The sequence below is a fragment of the Pleurodeles waltl genome, chromosome 1_2, assembly GCF_031143425.1.
Source record: "Pleurodeles waltl isolate 20211129_DDA chromosome 1_2, aPleWal1.hap1.20221129, whole genome shotgun sequence".
Lineage (NCBI taxonomy): Eukaryota > Metazoa > Chordata > Amphibia > Caudata > Salamandridae > Pleurodeles > Pleurodeles waltl.
Window position 1 is genome coordinate 50,830,084 of NC_090437.1, and position 19,232 is coordinate 50,849,315.

The 19,232-nt window shown below is 43.9% G+C and overlaps 1 protein-coding gene across 3 annotated transcripts in view; it reads left to right on the forward strand.

Annotated features, from left to right (window-relative positions):
• The window catches only part of WDFY3 (WD repeat and FYVE domain containing 3), a 1,200,521-nt gene that overhangs the window by 485,052 nt on the left and 696,237 nt on the right, over positions 1–19,232 (forward strand). For all 3 annotated transcript variants that reach the window (XM_069236246.1, XM_069236255.1, XM_069236264.1), the window contains one exon: positions 12,726–12,897. In XM_069236246.1, coding sequence (XP_069092347.1) covers positions 12,726–12,897 — 172 coding nt within the window. The remainder of the gene's footprint in view (positions 1–12,725; positions 12,898–19,232) is intronic.

The following is a 19,232-nucleotide window of genomic DNA, read 5'->3' on the forward strand; positions in this document are numbered from 1 at the left end:
CTTATCTGCCTGTCCCTCCCTCAGAGCACAAAAGACTTCCCTGCCTTTCAACCCAGCTGGGGCAACTGATCTGCCTGTAATTTCACCCTGCTGTCCGTTGTCCTTATGGTGAAAGGCTAAAATTACAGACAAATGCTGTCCATTAAGCCTTTCATCACGGACAACGGAGGGCAGGGCGAAATTACCGGGAAAGTCCGTGAAATGTACTGACGGGTGGTCACCCTATGCTTGAGTGGAGTAACTGAATTGTGAGCTAGGGGTTTCTTCAAGTCACGCATGCCCATCACTATCACTCATTCATGGGATTACCTTTCCAAAATCCTTTGTTATCATTGGCAATTGCTTTACATTTTATCCCTCGTTTGGGCAGTTTTGTTACCGACTTGGCCATCCACCCTGTTACATGGATAATTGTTAATTTGCTGATACCTTTGACTGCGAGCGAACTTCTTTTTCCTTTTGTGTGTCTCCTTCGTGCTCTTGGCGTCCGTGGAGCTTTGAATGTGCTAGCTTATGTCAACTTTTCATTGTCAATTTCAGTTAAGAATTTACGGCGTTAATAGCTCTAACTCGAGCAAAGTGAGACCCATTGCTTTGCAAATGCTTGTTTATCTCTGTGGTTTGCTTCAGCAGCCGACAGTCCTCACCTTCACATAGTCATACTACTTATCTGAACCTGTTTCCATATATAATGAACGGATTGGTTTCGTGTGTGTTCCTCTTTCACACAAAAGAACAGACTAAATACACTAGTCAATAGAACAGTAGTTAGTGGGTAACTCAGACATGTAAACGTGACACAAAAACAACAAACTGCAAAGTGAACACTTTATTCCAGCACTTTCGTTGCCTTCACATTTAATTATTCTAGTCCGTCAAAATGCCTTTCACCGGCCTGTTTGTGTTATAGGTCCTGCTCAGTGCACCCCTCACGTGCACAGAAAGGTATATGTGCTAGCCACCGGATCCCGGAACATGCGCGCATCTGACTGCATGCATGCCCCAGAGACACAGGTCGCTCTTTATCGTGGCTGCCTCGTTGCCTCCCAGGGATTGAAGTGCTTTACACAAGCATAATATAAAAGAATAACAAAGCTAAAAATGTTGCATAGGCGAAAACTATTGACCTTGCCAATACTTGTTCTTCATTTTATCTACAAAATCTTTGGCTCTGTGTTGTCTCATTTACTTTTGAACTCCTGGTTTATTATTGTGTTGGGTTAGAGAGTTTGTTCAGTTGTCCTAGACTTTGCCATAGTGTATGGTGTTGGTGTCATGTTCATTTGCTTGGTCATTCTCTGTATGTATGTGGCAGAATCAGCCCAATGAATGCAACCGAGAAACCCCTTGTATATTTACAAAACGCTGTAGTGGTGGTGAATGCTTCAGAAAGCAACCCTCAAAAATACAGAATGTCTTTTCACAAAAAGAAAGAACAGAGATTAATAACAATTTACCATTAGGTGCCAATGTTTTCGATTGCTCTGACAACTGACCTGTATACTGTAAGGTGTCACAAGACTTCATTAAAATAATTACCACAATATCATTTACTAATATCACTATTTCACATGTGTACTCACTTTGCCAAAAGCTGATGCCCAAAGAAGTAATTTACGTATGTAGGTACAATTCCTGACCCAACTAGCAAATGGCAGAATAATGCATAGATTGTGAATCCAGAATAAGTTAGCATGGTAGAACACGTGCAAACATGTTTACTATGGTATCTGGTACATCAGACTTTAACTGCATACATACCAGTACTCTAAATATAGAACATGCGCACTGTCCTGGTTTGTGCCAGGTGCACCTTTCTGAAGGTGTTTCTGGCACAGAGTGGAACAGTGGCCCCTATTATTATTAATGTGTAGCCCCGAAGGCAGCTACAAAGTTTCAACATCCCTGGTGCAGTGCATTCAGTAAAAGACGGAACAGCTGCTTCCGTTTTCATAGTGAACCTGGCAGTCGCCACTCTTTAGATAGGGGGCAGAGTTCCACCTGCAAGAGGGTGTAGTAAGTGGTTGCACCCATCCTCACGGGGGCATGGGATCCCTATTATCCCCGCCTGGGGCATCTATGTCAGACTTTCAGGGTATCCAGGTAATATACACTTACATACAGTGAATTTAAATCAAGGTCAGATCTATAGTCATTGATGGCCAAAATATGTGGCATGCATCTGGACCTATGCTAGACACCACTTGGTTAATTTATAGAACAAAATGCCTTTACAAAGGTTTTTGATCCATATCTGATCACTTATTGTTTGGTGCTTGTGAGATTTGGTCTACCAGTTTGTCTGGACTGCTTCTTTTGGGGGTGGAGAGTGACTGATTTCATAAGGTTGATCATCTTCTGTAATGGCAGAGACGGGCCATAAGGGATAGAATTGCTAATGATATAATTGTCTTAACGCAAGTAATTACAACAACATTTTTGTTACTTGTCTAAATCTGTGTGGAGTGTAATTTTCCTATGAAATAAGGTTCTAGAATGTTAGTTTCAGTCACAATCAAACTATCAACAAATAATTTTAATTTAACTTCCTACATGCCTGTCAACCATATTTTTTTTTTTTGGCTTGTGCTTTTGTAGGACTGTTGTAGGTTGTCTAGCGTAAAGTCAGCTTTCTTATATGTTCGCTATATGCCAAGAATGGTCATACACAACTGACATCAAAACAAACCTTATTTAACAATAGTCAATTAACACCATGCAGAGATACCTAATTCAATTGATTGGTTCTAAAATCTCCTAAAATATTATTAGTCATCACATCAGTTAAAAAAAACAAGTATTTCTAAATATTTGTAGCAACAGAGCTTTTCTGAGGCCTGATAATAACATTCACCATTTTAATACTTGTATAGCAAATGAAATGTCTTGAGTACAAAAGGGCACACACGTAGAGAGACTGAAACTTTTTTGGAAGGCCCCTGTCATTTCTAACATAGCATTGATTCTAGCCCATCCTTTGAAGCCAATACCTGATTTCATTAGACTGAATGTGTAATAGTTTATATTTTGGTCTCCCAAAAATTTAACATGTTGCCTAAATACGTATATTTCTACGGCTGTGGGCATTGGTCCAACACTGCATTAAAACTTGCATTGGATGCTAAGATTTTCATTTGTTTCGTACAGTATCATTATTTGCAAATGTTCATTAATAAAGACATTGCTGCTTGCACTGTAAACTAAATTGTTTTGGTTAATTTCTGCTGTCTTATGTTGTGCTGTGCCCTTAGAATAATAAGTTACTTACCTTTGGTGGCACTCTTTCTGGTGGATACATCTACCGCAAATTCTTCTCATTTAGAATATTCCTCAGGCGCGCAACTGGATCTGTATGTTTTTAATAGCAGCACTCCCGGGTGCCGCTAGATGACATTTTGCTTCTCATTATTGGTGTTTTTCTGCCTTTTGATGTGATGGGGCAGATAAGCCAGTCAGTTTCTTTCTGGACTCTTTCCGCACCTTTGGATGTGGCAAAAAACAATTTGATGTGCCTGTGTGCAGATCTCCAACTCAAGCTCTTACTAGATGGAAAAAGGAGACCACTCCACAGAACAGGCATGTGGGAAGGCAGTCAGGAATCTACTATTAGAGTATCCACCATAAAGAGCATATGTAAAAGCTTAAAACTCTTTTGTGGTCCAGCCGACCGAGTCTCCCATCTTCTATCGAGGAGTGAGGCAGAACAGAGAAACTGCCGACTTAGGCAAGAAGGCCTCCCTGGTTCCAAGAGGCTCTGAAAAAAAGATGGTGTGTGGGACAGCTACACCGAAAGAGCCTGGAGCCCACTTATACGACAAACTGAAGTGATTGAGACGAGGAAGACAGTTTTTCCTGTCAGAAAACAAAGCGAGCATCTGTGTTTAGGCTTTAAGGGAATAAACATGAGAAATGTCAGGACCACATTAAGATTCTCCTGTGGCATCACAAACGGTTTGGAAAGGAACATCTGTATTAAATCTTTAATAAACCACATCACAAATGGTGATTTGAACAAGGACAGTTGATTTGGTAAACACACAGAAGCCAAAAGGGTAGATAAATTTTAGTAGTGCCCATGACAAGGCCTTGCTGGCCTGAAGACAAAACAAATTAAGTATCTTACTGCTTGGCTGCGGACTCCATGCCTGGCCACACATTTGTCCCAGTGCCCAGCGTTAACAGACTTTGAGGAAGTGTCTGTCAGCCAGTATAATATCCACAACTTTGCTTAGGAAGTCAAATGCCGTTGACTGCTGCTCAGGCCCCACATATGGAGATGTAGGTTATGCAGATTCGGGTGGAGAACCCTTCCCTTCCTCTACAACAGAAAATATTTCTGAAGTGGTAGCCTGATTGCAGGGCAGATGCTCAGAAGGTCCATGTACCACTTTCCTGGCCCATTCTGGGGCCACTAGGATTACTTGGGTTAGTAATTCCTGTTTTTATTCAGAGCTTTGAGCTGGAGGGGCAGAGGTGGGGAGAGATACTGGAGGGTTCAGGTGTTCCATCCCAGTTAAAATGCATCTCCTTGGGGAGAACTTCCACAGAAACTTGAACTAGCAAAAACATACACCCTGTGCATTCTCAAGGGAGGCGAAAAGATCAAGCTAGAGTTCTCACCAGTATGGGAAAATGCCCTTTGCAGACTCAATTTGTGATCATCCATGTACCACTGACTGAGCTTGTCTACCCTGGTGTTTAAGGATCCAGCAAGGTTGGTCACAGTTAGGGAGATGCTCTCATGTTGCAACCACCTTCACAGCCACAGAGCCTCATGACACAGGACCCAAGAACCTGTACCACACTGCTTGTTGCAGTACCACATTTTCTTGGTGTTTTCTGTCGGAACCTGTACTAGCATCTGCTTAATGGCCTGCCAGAAGGCCTCCAATGCCAGGTGAATGTCCTGTCACTCCAACAGATTAGGATGAAGGTAGGTTCATGCCAGAGACCTTAGTCATCTGATCTCCACTTCTAGAAAATCTTCCCAACCAGCGATAACACATCCGTCAGCACCACCAGGTCTGGTTGGGGGAAGGGAGAGTGGCCACTGAAGGTCAGCTTATGGTCGAGCAACCACCACTGCAGATCTTGTGTAGTCCCAGCGAAACCTGAATGATATGTAGCAGGTTTCCTCAGTGCTGAGACCCACAGCAGAGCCTGCATATTCCACCTAGTGAAGCAAACAAACCAGATGAAAGAGACCAGCAGACCAAAAATCCAGAAAGCTGCTCTCGCAGAGATCCAGGACTGAGGCTGAAACAACTGGATTGTATACAGAATGTCCTCAACTTGTTGTACTTGAGGAAAGGCCACGAACTGCACAAAGTCCAAGACCGCACCCCTGCAAAGGTGTCAGGTGTAACTTTAGCTCATTGATTAAGAACCCCAACAACACTAGGAGGTTCAGTGTTGTCTGGAGGTGGGCCATGTGTAACTGTGGCAAGCCCACTTTCACCAACTAGTCATCGAGGCGGGGAAAGCTGGTATCCCCAAACTCCGAAGATGTGCTGCCACCACCACCATCACTTCTGTGAAGACCTGTGGGACATTTGTAAGGCCAAAGAGGTGTACTGCAACCTGGAAATGCTCTTGGCTATCCTTGAACCACATGAAATGTCTGTGGGACTGCAAAAAGAGCACATGAAAGTACACGCCCTGCAAGTCCAAGATTACAATCCAGTGCCCTGGAACCATGGCAAACAGAATCTGGGTCACTGTGAGCATTTTGAATTTGTCATTCAACAGGAAGACATTCAGAAGTTGAAGATATAAAATAGAACAAAGTCCTCCATTCTTCATCAGCACAAGGAAATAGCATGAGTAATAACCCTTTCCAGGTTGTGTTGAACTCTGGTCAGAAACTGAACCAAAAAGATGATGGAGCCTCTAAGCAGCAGTGAGGGAACATTGTCTGAATCAAACGGGAATCAAGTCACAGTTCACCTTATGTTTCCTCTTTGATTTGGAGATCGACTTTTCCTGAAAAAGACCTATTTCAGGATCAGTTTTGAGAGTGGGAAAGAGTCTCCGTACTCGACTTGGAGTGGGATTTACACAAGGTTCATAACTTGTTGTTTGACATATAGCTTCCCTTCAGGGTCCTGAATTACCTTTGAGTACATGAGGGCACCCATGTTGCACATCTTGGAAGTTGTGCCCAGAGCCCAAACACCAAAGGCACACTTTGTGTGTGTTCGTTATGGATATCTGTTTTTGACAGTCAGAGCATGGTTTGAGCCCAGTAAATATAGATGGGAACATTGTTTCCTTGCATACTGGATTTCAGTTTGAAAGCTCGTCAAAACTGATGAAAAAGGGAGCAGAGCATGTTTCAAGGCATGGAACGAAAGGAACTGAGATCTGTGCGCAGGAGTGTTGCTTATGTGCACCTCTGCTGTGTTGCTATGTAAGCAGAACAAAGCAAACGCTGAGCCAGACATCACCAATGCGGAGCCTCACATCACCATAGCGTAAGGAGCACAGCTACAAAAAACATCTGGTTCCAGTCTGGTACCTGGGGAATATTCTAAAGGTGAGCAACCTGCAGTTAAAAGTATCCATCGGAATGCCTACTTAAAGAGTTAATTCTTATTAACCAAACACCATTTGTTTGTTACACATTAATGCAGTTGTATTGATTTCACCTTCTCTAATATCACTTTATCATTCCAGTGTCATGCCTTGGAGGTAGCTGATTTTCTTTGAAAATCATTCTGCTTATCCGATCAAACTGAATGAAAGACATCACAAAGTATGAGTTATGTGTATAGTAATTTGACTTTACAAGTTTTATTTGTGAGTAGTAGTGTAGTCCTATTTGGCATACCTTCAGGCCAAAAGTCAGAAATGGAAAGAAAGAACAAAAGTAAAAAAAATCAGTTTGAAAAACTATAAGTTTAAAATCTTTGACTTTGAAGACAAAGGTGGTCATTTTGAACATGGCGGCCACAGCGCCACATAATGAACCATATCAGGCAGCCTGTTGGCGGTCAGAATCAATATCCCTAAGCCTCCAGCCTTTCCCTGGCAGGTTTCCCCGCCAGGGAAAGGCTGGCGGAGGTGGTGCATCGGTGCACCCCTGGGGGTCCCTGCACTGCCCATGCACTTGGCATGGGCAGTGCAGGGGCACTGCAGTGCCCCATCACGCATGTCACTGCCCGATTTTCGGGCAGTGATCTGCGCGATGGGTGCAGTTGCACTCACCTCACAGAGGCATTGGCGGTGGCTCCATGTGGAGCCGCCGTCAATGTCCCGGCCAGGCATTCCTCTGGGCCGGCGGGCGGAAACAATGCTTCCGCCCGCCGGCCCAAAGGAATGTTCACAATACGGCCGGTGGAGTTCAGGGGGAGCTGGCGGTCGCTAGAAAGACCGCCAGCATGAACGTGGCGGTTTCCACCGCCGTGTTCATTATGAGGGCCATAATGTTTCAAAACACATTTTTATATATTAGGACAATGTAAAATCTTAGTGTTGTGGAGTGGTTATGGGTAATGCTGGAGTTGGGGTTACGGGTCGGGTTAAAGAAAGGCCTTGGGGTAGGGCTAGGCTTCGATTTAGGCCATTTATTTATGGAGGAGTTTTGTTAAGTGCCAAACACATAGACTGGTGGATAGGATAGATCACTAAAAGGAAGACTAGTGTCCAAGGATAGGTGTAGAGAAAGGAGTTAATGTCCAAACTAATGGGAGGTGAAACAACCCTAGTCAGCATTACTCTGTCACAGTCCCTGTATATACATGTGGTCAAATTCATTGATGGAGAGTTCACTCTTCAGTTTTCAAACTATAGCAGTTCTGGATTTGCTCTTAGGATAGGGACAATGTAATACAGGGTTTAGGGCCCTGAACACCAGAGGACCTGTCTCCATGTTTTGATGTTTGAATACATAATGACGGCTAACTGGCGTGTCCATTGTTCAAAGGTTCCTAGTTGGAATGTGATGTGGGACCAGATTTTGGAGGTAGCTGCTGCGTTTGTTCCTGTAACCACTGTAAATGATGTAAAATATTTTTTTATTTCAATTTTAACTGTGATCCTAGCTTAATACAAATTGTAAACCAGGTGGCGGGCATGGGCATTTCTTTCCCAATGGAGGTGTAACGCTGAGAAGAAGGGGTTGAAGGAAAAGGTTGCTAATGTAGAGGAGATGGAGTGCACACACATGCCAGCGTGTGACTAGTTGTGCTGACAGCAAAGAAAGTATATGCATGGTTGTGAACGTCCTTGTGTAGACATACTCAAATGCCTATTGGCCCTTTGTTTACTCTTCACTTCTGTTCTAGGTTTAAAGCTGGTAATAATTTGCGTCCCACTGAAGTCAAACTTTGAAGCCTGTGGACGTGGTTTGCAAGTTTTTTTTTTTGTTTGCCCCGAGGTTTCTTTACAAGACAGCTAGGGGGAAGTATTTGATTCTGAAGCAAGTTAGGTCTCTTCTAGGGTGGCAACTGCAGACTGATGAAGAATTCATATGCCCTGGTAGTCTACTAGGAAGTGGATTGGGGATGAAAACATGAAGTTAGAAAAATAGTGCCGGAGACAGTCAATGTAGAAGGAAATGTTTATTCTCACTGAATGGATCCTTTGAAGATCGGCAGGCAAATAACATAATTTGCAGGTAATACCTCGCCTTATGGTGCTGCCCCTGAAGTTTTGTGAAGCTATTTCCCTTTTCCTATAAAGTGCCAGTATTTTCTATCCTGCCCTGTTTGCCTGTCAAAGGAAAACTGTTTCCCACTTACTTTCTTGGTATGCTTTCTCCGCCTCTTGCTACACTGAAGCCTGAGTGCTACAAAACAGTAGGACATCCAAAACTAACAGAACATCTTAATTTTTCTGCATTGCTTGAGTTTACTTTTGCCTCTCTGCCTCGAGGGGTGTTGCTGGCATACTGTGAAGGAACAGCGTCGACCGTGTTTTTAGGAACTTTGTGTGGACCTTTGAGGTGGGGGCAAGGGTTCTGAGGAGAGTAACATGAAGAAGACACAGACGCATCTCAAATCCCCTCTGAATTGCAGCTCTTCCTTTTTTGGGCTGGGTGTCTGAGGAGTGCTAATAGCCTACTGTCCTTAAGTGCATATCAGCAACACTTGTAAATTACCTCCTTCTCTTTATTGACCCTTGCCTGTGTTACAACTGCACCACGCTACAGGCAATAAAGCTTAAATATGTGTCAAGTGGACGCTGCTAAAGGGTAGGAGACAGGACAATGGGTTGAATGGAAGTAGGCTAGATGCCCCCAATCCTGGGGGCTGGGTTAAAACAACAGGGCGCTGACAGCTGCAATTTTGTTCTGTCTTCCAGTGAAAGTTGTAGGTTAATTGATAACTAACAAACTAATTCCTTGAAGTAAGAAAGATGTTCCAGAGAAGGAACCAACAGTTTTCTGTGGTTGCTCACTTTACTTCTGCGTTGTTGAGGTGATTATTTTTTTTTCTTGAGAAGTTGTTGAATGAGAGAGCCACAGCATATTTGTTATCAAGGGTGGGTTTGTAAATAAGCTATTTGGGATACGCTGAAGGAGTATCTGTAATTGACATACGCTCAGAAGTTGTTCCAAAAGTGCTTAAACTTTACAGTGCCACTCTGCATTCTGATGTGAGATCCTTACCTAGGAGATTATTATAGAAGAAGAGGAGCGAAGGCACTTCTCTTAGCTTGAAAGGTGATTGAAATGAGCAGGATTCTAGCCAGAAAGGAATGGACAACGTTCTAGATCACAATATCAAGTTGTGTTAGCACGGAGGATTTTCTCTGTGTTATTAGAGCACGTGATTGTCAAGGGTGGCACTTTGTTCTGTTATTTGGTTTTCTTGTTTTTATTTTTTGGAGTATTGTGTGTTTTATCCCGAAACAGGGGTGGGACACGGATGAGTGCAATGTGGGGCTTTGAAGGGCAGACTAATAGTCTAATTCCTGTCCAAGGTTTAACCAAGGGAGTTTTCTCTTTCTGTAGAAAAATGGTGTGTGGAATTTCTCTCTGTTGTGTGTTTTAACAAGCAACAGTCATTTCCGACACTACTTACTGGCTGTTGTATTTACTCTTTTCTTGGTGTCATTCCAACCCATTCTATGTTTGCTGTAGGAGCCAATGTCTTCAGTTTCAGGAAGTGAAGGATGTATGGTGTATCAAAGAACAAAGTACCCTTAATTACTTGCTACTGATTACTCTACAACCAAAAGGTGTAAACCGCAAAATATGAGAGAATTAGAGATGCATCCAACAGTTTATGCAAAAATATAATGTAGTAAAGTCCTTTCATTTAATTTTTTTTTTTTTATACTAAGCGTTGTAAGGTACCTAGAGCACCCTGCACATTTAACACAAGCTAGTTCATTTTCAATGTTTGCTTGTATTATTTCGAGTAGTATGTCAGGAACGTAAATAGTGCTTATAAAGTTTTATATGGTGAGTTCCATATAAAGTTTTATCCAAGTGGTTAAGCCACTACCTTTGATAACTACCTCTATTTAAGGTCACAAGAGTCATTCACTTCACTAAAATATCGACTGCAATGTTTGTAAGTATTAGAAAAAAACATTTGTGTGCAGCACTTGTTGGCAGCAATTAATAACTCATTCAAACAAAATATTCGTAGGTGCCTAGAGTCCATAGTCTCTGCTGATGATTTCGGAAATTCCTTGTGTTTTTGATAAAGAAAATAAAGTTTTCTTTATCAAATACACCAGGGTTTGCATATGGCAGATATTCTCTTATTTTATTATTTCTACCAGGGGTGGTTCCTTCGCTATGCAAGGGAGCGTCGCCCCACTGGCTGTTCCAGAAGTAGAAAAATAAAACAATAGTTTTCTATCGTTTTATTTTTTTTGCTTCTGGCACAGCAGTGCAGGGAGGGGCTGGGCTGGGCCACAGTAGGTGGGAAGGTGGAAGAGGGGGGGCGTGCATTAAATGTGCAAGTGTTTGGCCAGCCGTCTGAGGCTGGCCAAACACACATGCGCACTTAGGTTTCTCCAGCCTGGCTGTATTCAACAGCCGGGCTGGAGAAACTGCATAGACCCTAGAGCTGTGTCTAAGAAGCAGTTGCTGCCACTCAGACCAATCGTGGTGCTGCTTTCATGCAAGGTTTTGCATGAAAGTAGCACCAGGATTGCTGGGGAGCCTGTGATGGTGTCCCAGTAGTGACTTCTGGTACACCAGAAGAGGATCGAGGTGGCATTTGGTGGGGTGGCAGCGGCGACGGAAAGAGGTAAGTTATTTTGTATTCCCTCTGAGGCCCCTCCTCCCATCTACTGCCCCTCCCTCTCCAGCCAGACCCCTCCCCACCACCACCCCTTGAGAATTGAGGTGGCTGCCGCTGATTTGTACCACTTATTTGTCCTTTGTTATGTCTAGGGCATTACCAAGACTCTATTTTCATAGAAATGTTCCTTGTACCAAATGAAAGTTACGCCCCATAATAAGTAGGGGTGTATGTAAATGTAGGATATCTTGATCAGTCCTGTGGACAATAAACAATTGATTCACATTCGGAGAATAGCTATTTAGAGCTGTGCACAGCAGGTCTTCAGTCCTCTCCATCATAATCCATATTCTGACACCCAGTATGTATATTTAAGGTTTTATGGGTATTGTCATGGTAGGATGAAATCTCTAATACTGCACCTCCCCCAATTAAATTGGTTGGTGGTGGGGATGTCGATTTTAAGCATTTAACAGTTATATCTGGTCTCTGAGATTATCGTTCCCCTTATCCAGCCTGGAAGATTCTGGACATTTTTATGAGATTTGTTTTCCCCCTCCCCCCCTATAACCAGCCTTTTCATCCCTGTAATCCAACTAGAATCTCAGTTCAATTATGCTGTTTAGAGCACAGGTGTATGCCTGGTGCTCTGCTTGAGACTATATTCACAAGTTCAGGCTGGCCATTTAAAAGGAACAAAATGTGAATTGCCTTGCACATCAGGTTAAACCAGAAGCCAGACTTTGTGAGGGCAAAGTGGATTTCTCTTTCCAGTATTTGGATCCAGAATGTACAGATTCAGGTTGGGATGTTTCAAATATGCCTGACTGGTATCCCACTCAGGTGGGTAAGGATTGGCCATATGGGACATAAAGAACTCCCACTCTTGGCAGAAAATCAACGGGCTGCTTCTCAAGGTGGATGGACAGAGTGGTCATTATCTGTGGAGGAGAAGGAGTTAATTATCAAGCTGCTGAATGCCGTCTTTTTAGACTATAGACTGTGCTCTTGCATAGGTTGACTGTGGTGTATGCTGCACACAATGCAGCCTTGATGCATCTGAAATAGCAAGGAGACACAACTTAGATTTTTTTGTTAGTTCGCCATAGTGGAGACATTGGAGCTCATTTTCACACATATTACCACATTCTTGTTAAAATGTGATTGGACGGAGAGTCTCCATTTGAACTTTATTTCTGATAATTAAAAAATGTGAAATCTCGTTAGGGCTCATCTCACGTTTTACAAAACGGTTTATATTTTGTTACCCTAGTGAGGGTCGCGCTTGTTCTGCGTGTGTGAAGAAAAGCACCGAGTGTTAAGTTTTTAACGGAAAGATTTACGCTAAAACGTGAGTGAGTTCCGGTGAGGAGAGGGAGTCAGACATCGGGACTCCAGCCCTTTCCTAGGCTAATAGGCTTGTGTCTTTTTTTTATACAAACGACGAAACATGTTAATATTTTAAGCTCTTATACTGTGCATTAATGAACATTATTTTACTTTCTCCGTTTTTTTCTCGCACAGACACGCCTTCCATTCTGTTGCGCCTTCCTCTGTACATGTACCTAAGAATGCCCTAGATACGCGGCAGCATACGTCATCTTCCCAGAGTTCGGAGAATGTCATTATCCACCCTGGTGCAATGCTTGCCATGCTGGACCTCCTGCCGTCGGTGGACTCTCCTGTGCAGCCAGAGGTAAGGTAGACGAAGCCATCTGTACCACCTTTACGTCCCGAAAAGCGATATCTTTATTTTTACCTGGTGCCTTTGTAAGATACAGATGGTGGTCATTTTATTACGTAACTATTGTTTTTTTGTGTGTAGATGTGTAATAATTTGAATTTAAGGTATTGCATAAACACCACGAACTTATCATTTCAAAATGTAACTCTTTGAAAGGGCAATTTCTCAGTGTGAAATAGATAACAAAAGGTAGTTAAAAAGGGCAAGGAGCAATGCCTATGGTTGGAGACAAACGTAAAAGAATGCTCAGTCAGGGAAAATAAATAGAGAGCGACTGAGGTTTTCTTCAGTAAGGACCCGTAAAGAGGAAGAAAAGTGAAAAACAGGTTAAAAAAAAAAAACACACTAAAACTGTGTCATGGAGCAGGACGGCCCCATTAGGAACAAAAAGAAAATAGGAGACTGGAGGCTTGAGGGTGCAACGTTATTGAAAAAAACACTAGGAAGAAAATAAAGTAAGTTAAAAGAAACAAATGAGTGATACTTGATAAGAAAAATAATTAGATTTTTTTTTTTAACAAACACTAGTGTCACACTGCATGCTGTTTCCCATACCTTGTAAAATACCCATCCAGCGTGCCTTTACACATTCTAAACTGTGTTGATTTGTCAAGGTGGGGCGTTTTATAGCAATCTGGAATGCTAATGGGGGCCACTTTTAATTTGGTGCCCAGGCCTATGTTTTTTTGCCCCAGTCAAACCCTGCTCCAAGGTACGGCCGCAATGAACGATACATACAGATGTCATATTTTGCACAATTTTGCTAAGACCTACCATGATCACTATTTTTGTCCAGTGCCTACTGAAGGGGATAGAGTTGGACGAATAAACTTGAGAAGCGAGCGTTGTATGATCAGCCTGCAAAGTCCTATATATTGGAGCAGGAATCCACCTGATCAATGTTCAGTTCAAGACAGTAGGGACTTATTAGAGGTAAATGTCTTTCGTATTGCTAACACCTCAAGTGATGACATCACAAAGCTCCAGCGGTAATGATGACTCTGCATCCCATCGACATCTCCTAGGGATCCGCCTCTTGATGCTACTCACCAGGAGAACGTGTCTTTTGTCTGACCTCCCATCCTTTAGTCGTTATTGGTGTTCTGCTGAGTTATTTGTGGTACTGCTTGCTTTGTGGTAATATTGATGTTGAGAATGGCAGGACAGCAACCAAGCACCTGGGAGCACAAGCTGGCCAGACCCGCAAGTGTCTAAGAGCTGGCGCTCAAATGCGCTTGGCGCTAAGTACAGTGAGACGAGCTGTGCACAGCCAGAAACGTTCCATTGGTTATGCGACGATTAGGTACATTAAGTATATACAGAGTAATTCAGTTAACGTGCCGCTCCTTGCTTAAGTTGCAAAATAATACGAAGACCAGGGCCTCAGTTATTGTTAGGAGCCAGCGGCAGACACTGCCGAAAAACACGCTGAATACCGAGGCTGTGTCTAGTCTTCAGGCCACCCCATGCCTCTTTATCTTTTATTACCACATACTTCATGCCTCTGTAAATCTCTTTTTTTCCCGTTTATTTTTTCCTCCCTGCTTTTTCTCCCTTTGACACTGTTTTCCTGCCCTTATCTTCCTTTCTGGCTTTTTTTCACTTGTGGTGGGTTAAAGACTGATAAGGGACACGCTTTACTACTGCACACTTATTTTAACCTAGTAGCCAAACAATGCAAGCTATGGAAGTGCAGACTTTTTATTGGATAGTTCTGTATGTGTCCTATACTGCTGGAGCACTTGACAGCCTTTGCCCTGTGGATTTGTAATGTTTGCTCTTGTGCATGATTCATAAGAAATTACAACACCTAAATGTTATTTTCAGAAATATTGTAATAACCACCGTGCACATTTACTAAAAGGAAATGCTCAGCCGTTTCTGAATTTCAAAACACTGCCATGTTAATCAGCTTCTCGCACGGTGTTTTAAAAAAGCAGACGTTTTTTGAGAGGAAATGTGGTCTGATAACTAAGCTGTCTACTTTGCAATCTGAGGGCCAATATTCGAATCCAGGCTATGGTTTTTGACTTCTGTTTGTGCTTCTGGGCAAATGACTCTGGGCCAGATGTGCAAAAGGTGTTTGTGGCCTTGAACCCTGCGATTCACAGTATCTCACAGTTTGCAACTGCAAGCATAGTGTTGGTATCAAACTTGTTGCTAATCGGAAGTCTTTCTGACTCGCCAGAAAGGTTTTAGACTCATTAAAAATCACAGTTAGGAAGGGCATTGACTCCAAACGGCAAGTCACAACGCCATGTTTCAGTGGTTTGCAATTGTAGTTTCATCTGCAAGCTATTGATTAGTTACCGATCCCGCAGTTGGGGTAATAACTGATTCTCAAATGGAAAACTGCCCCTGCTGTGCAACTTCACCTTTCGGAATGATTTGAGGCAGGAGTTGTGTGAGAGGGAAGGTTGGACAGGGGAGAGCATTCGGGAATTAGGGGACCACTGAATGCTCCCCTCTATTTCGCCCTTGTCAAAATATGTATGTATTTTCTAAGTAGCATCTGTCCCTTTGAGAGAAACCTGCTGCATTTTTTATTACGTTTTTCACAGATAATTGACATGCATTGATGGTGGACTACTTTTATTTGCATCCAGTCGCAGGGGTTTTTCAAGTAGCCTCCAACATGAATGTTTTACTAAATTCATGAGATGCTCATTTTTTTCATGTTGTGATGTGATTGAAAGGCACGGCAGTTTCGTTACAAAATATTACACGGGTTGCAAAACGTTGGTGGGCAATTTGCACTCTTCATTTGCCACCTACCTTTTCATACATCATGTCCTTAATCGCATTATGTTTAAAATTGTAATTATGGGAAATATGTAAATCTCAATTTGATGTATGACAGTTCGTTACTGCTAAGCAAGGTTTGTGATTTAATACAAAAATACATACATTTAGCCACCTTAATTTGGCCTCGACCACTGTTGCAAGAAAGGTTGCATGTGATGTGGAAGGACAAGCTTATACTTTGGCAGCATTGTTTACCACGAGATTCTTATGTGGCATTTGTATTTGCATGTTAGATTGAGTTTCTATTGCCCAACTGCCAATCAAATATGCCTGGATGTTTCACTTTTTGATCACCTGGTTTTTGACCTTTTTACTTTGGATGAGTCCCACCACTGGTGACCCACCCATGGTAAATTCACAGTAAATGGGCTGTGCATGTTTTCTGCCAGTGTCCACCTATTACGATAAGTCCAATGTGGCATAGCAAGAGTAAGGGGCAATTGGCTGGTTACATGTGACCACATGTGTATTTGTGTGAGGGCTGCACATGGGAATCTCCTGTTGTGCGTAGCCCATTAACTGCACACAGGTAGCCTGGCGCAGAGGGAACTCTTCAGATTTAAATATTGATCTGGAGTAGGCCTCATAATGTTAGCGCACACTCACAGGAAAAGTCAATGTGGTTTAATGTCTTGTTTGCAGTGCCTCTCCATTATACACCTTTAGGGAAGACTGCTTTAGAGTGCAGCTTTGCTTCCACTTGACCTACTGAGACCAGTGACGTATCGAACTGGGGTGGAAACTGAATGCCAAACCCAACGATGAGATTTCCAAAATGATACTCGTACAGCTGATGGGTCATCTAGGATTGTGATATTTCTCTGGCTCAGACCAGAGACCAAGTCTTTTGCCACACTGCTATGCCAGGTTAATTACATTTCTCTCCAGGAGTAGGAACAAAGGCTTCCACACAAAGGGAGCAATTAGCAGTGCTTCTTTCAGTTCCTAGGAAGGAAAAGGATGGGGATGAAGTTTCTGCATCAATCATTCAGCTGTCACAATGTATCAGGGATGGACCAACCCAAGCTCCCTGAACAAAGCAGGGAGTCCAGACGCTTGGAGCAAACACAGGAGGGGACTTTCTTTGAAGATTTTGTGGGAAAGGCCCTGGTAGTAATCTCAGCAACGGGCAGAGTTTAGGTCCCCCTAGCAGATGTGACTAGTGACTCCTGGGTGATACCATTTTAAATTGTTCCAGCAGGCTGTGCAGGAATTTTGAGGCAAGGGTAGAGAGGTGATGAGACATCCCAAGATAGACCAGAGGTTCCTAGCTTCTGGAACCTTCTACTGCCACTTAAAAGGTCTTGTCCAAGACCTCTTGATTGTGATTTTCTGCTGGACACTGGGACTGGAGATGGCAACCATGGACAACTGAAAGGAGGGAACCCCCTGATATCCATTTGGACTAAGGACTCTGATGCTTGCCCCCCGGACCAGCGTGGCTCGCTCCAATACCACGGAAACCGGTCCCCCTATACTCCCTGAGGAGTAATTGGGGAGACTTGTCAAGGAGGAGAGAAGCACCAGAGGAGAAATAGTAGGAAGGCTGGTGTAGGGAGCCAGTGGCACCAGCTCCCTGCAACGTCTGCCACCTTGTAGGCCAGGCGGCCAGAGTAGAATGCTCCAGGTGGCAAGGGCTTGCCTCCATGAGAAAAATGAGTTCAAGAAATGGTAAAACAGCCCAACAGTGCCTGAGTTAGCAGCAGAATGGATGTCCTTTGAACCCCCCTCCCAGATCAGAAGCTGTCACAGAGTGTGTGGAGCTCCACTGCCCAGCTGCTAAAGCCACCCACGGTGGGCCAGGACCCTGGGATCACCAAACAGAGAATCTTTAAATGTTTTTGTCATGCTGGGAGGGAGCGTGCGTTGGGCCCTCACCCCAGTTTCCAAAGGAACTGGAGTCTCCAACACATAGGCCAGTTTATAGATTAGGGGCCAGGGATCCCCTAGTCTAAGCCCCCGGTGGCAGCAACGATGGGGGTTTGTCACTGGGCTTTCCCCATGGAAGAAGAGAAGGAGATAGGGCCCGGGATACCAACTCTGGCCCCAAAGGTAGCCAGGAGGAGGATGGGTGCATCACCCTGCACTCTCCCCTTGTGTGGTGGGTATGCCTTGCTGCCTGTTTCTGGGAGGAGCGGGTGGCCATGACCAAATCCAACACTCTGGCCGCTGGAGTGGCCAGCGCACAAGAGCTGCCAGCTCCTGTGGGCATTTGGAGGAGTCCATCAGGTGCCCCCAACATCTGAAGGCTGCAGGGCAAGTAAAATAAACAGGCAGCAGCTCTCCCCAGCGCTGCCACAGAGCCGCTCATTTGGTTCTCACAATCTCAGGAGGGGGCGCCCCATTATGCCCTGTGGGGCCTGCAGTTGTCAAGTGTTTTTCCCGCTGCTGGTGGCCCTAGGATGGTTACGTCACCAGAATTAATATAAAAGAATGCAGGGAAACTGCAGGAGTGCAGCAAAGCCCCTCCGCCCCCCAGGAGGTCCAAAGACTTTAAAAAATGTACTGATGCTAAGTTTACAGGGTCCACATGAAAGTGACCAACCTATGATTTCTGTAGGGTTCCAAGCACTCCCAAGGCTGGAGCTGGAGCTCTACAGCTGGGAGTACAGTACCGTCTAGTGGCTAAGTCTGTGGCTGCAGTTATTGTGGCCTGAAGGTGTCTAAAGGAAGGTACATGTTGTATAAATGCTTTATTGATATATTGGTCTGAGCGGGCTGTTGGGCCGCTCACCTTGGGACAGGGAGCCTGTGTTTCTTCTCCACCTGGTTGTACAACACAGCCGGCCAAACCGACATGCACACTTGTAGTGCCTACTATTCCTCCTCCATAGAGGATGGGCCGCCCGCTCTAGTCTTGGCCCAGCCTCCTGTCAGTGAGAAAAAAAAAAATGATAATAAAAGCGTTTTTTTATCATTTTATTTTTCATTTGCTGGGTCTCTGCAGTGGATGACGCTCCTCCTCCGTAACGGAGGCGCAGCCACTGTTGCTACTGCATGCAGCATTCAATTGCCCCATATATGACTGCTTGTACCCATGTCTATGTACTGCTGCATTATACAGAGACTGAAGCCAGGTTCTCTCCTCCTACCTCGTTGTTCTTCTTTGTTAACCAAGCCACCGAAGTAGCAGGACCGTCATCTAGCTAGTCACTAACTATTTCTGCAAGCTACAAGGCTGATAATGTGCAGAGAGGTTTAAATCTAAACAGGTTGCCACACCAGCATCTTCCACCCCTGCTTCCATGCAGTGTTTAAATTATCCTCAGATTCATGTGTCAGGAACTTCTCACGCAGCCCAGATCATTGTGCTGCACTATGCCATGTGAAGTTGATCTTATGAAAGTGGCTGGGTATGGGCCTCTATGGCAGTAAATGCACCCTTTGACTTACACCCAGCATCATTCCATGATACCTGTAGCACATGTGCATGTGTATCTGCTTAGTGGAATAATTTGTGCCGAGCAGTCCCTACTCCAAGG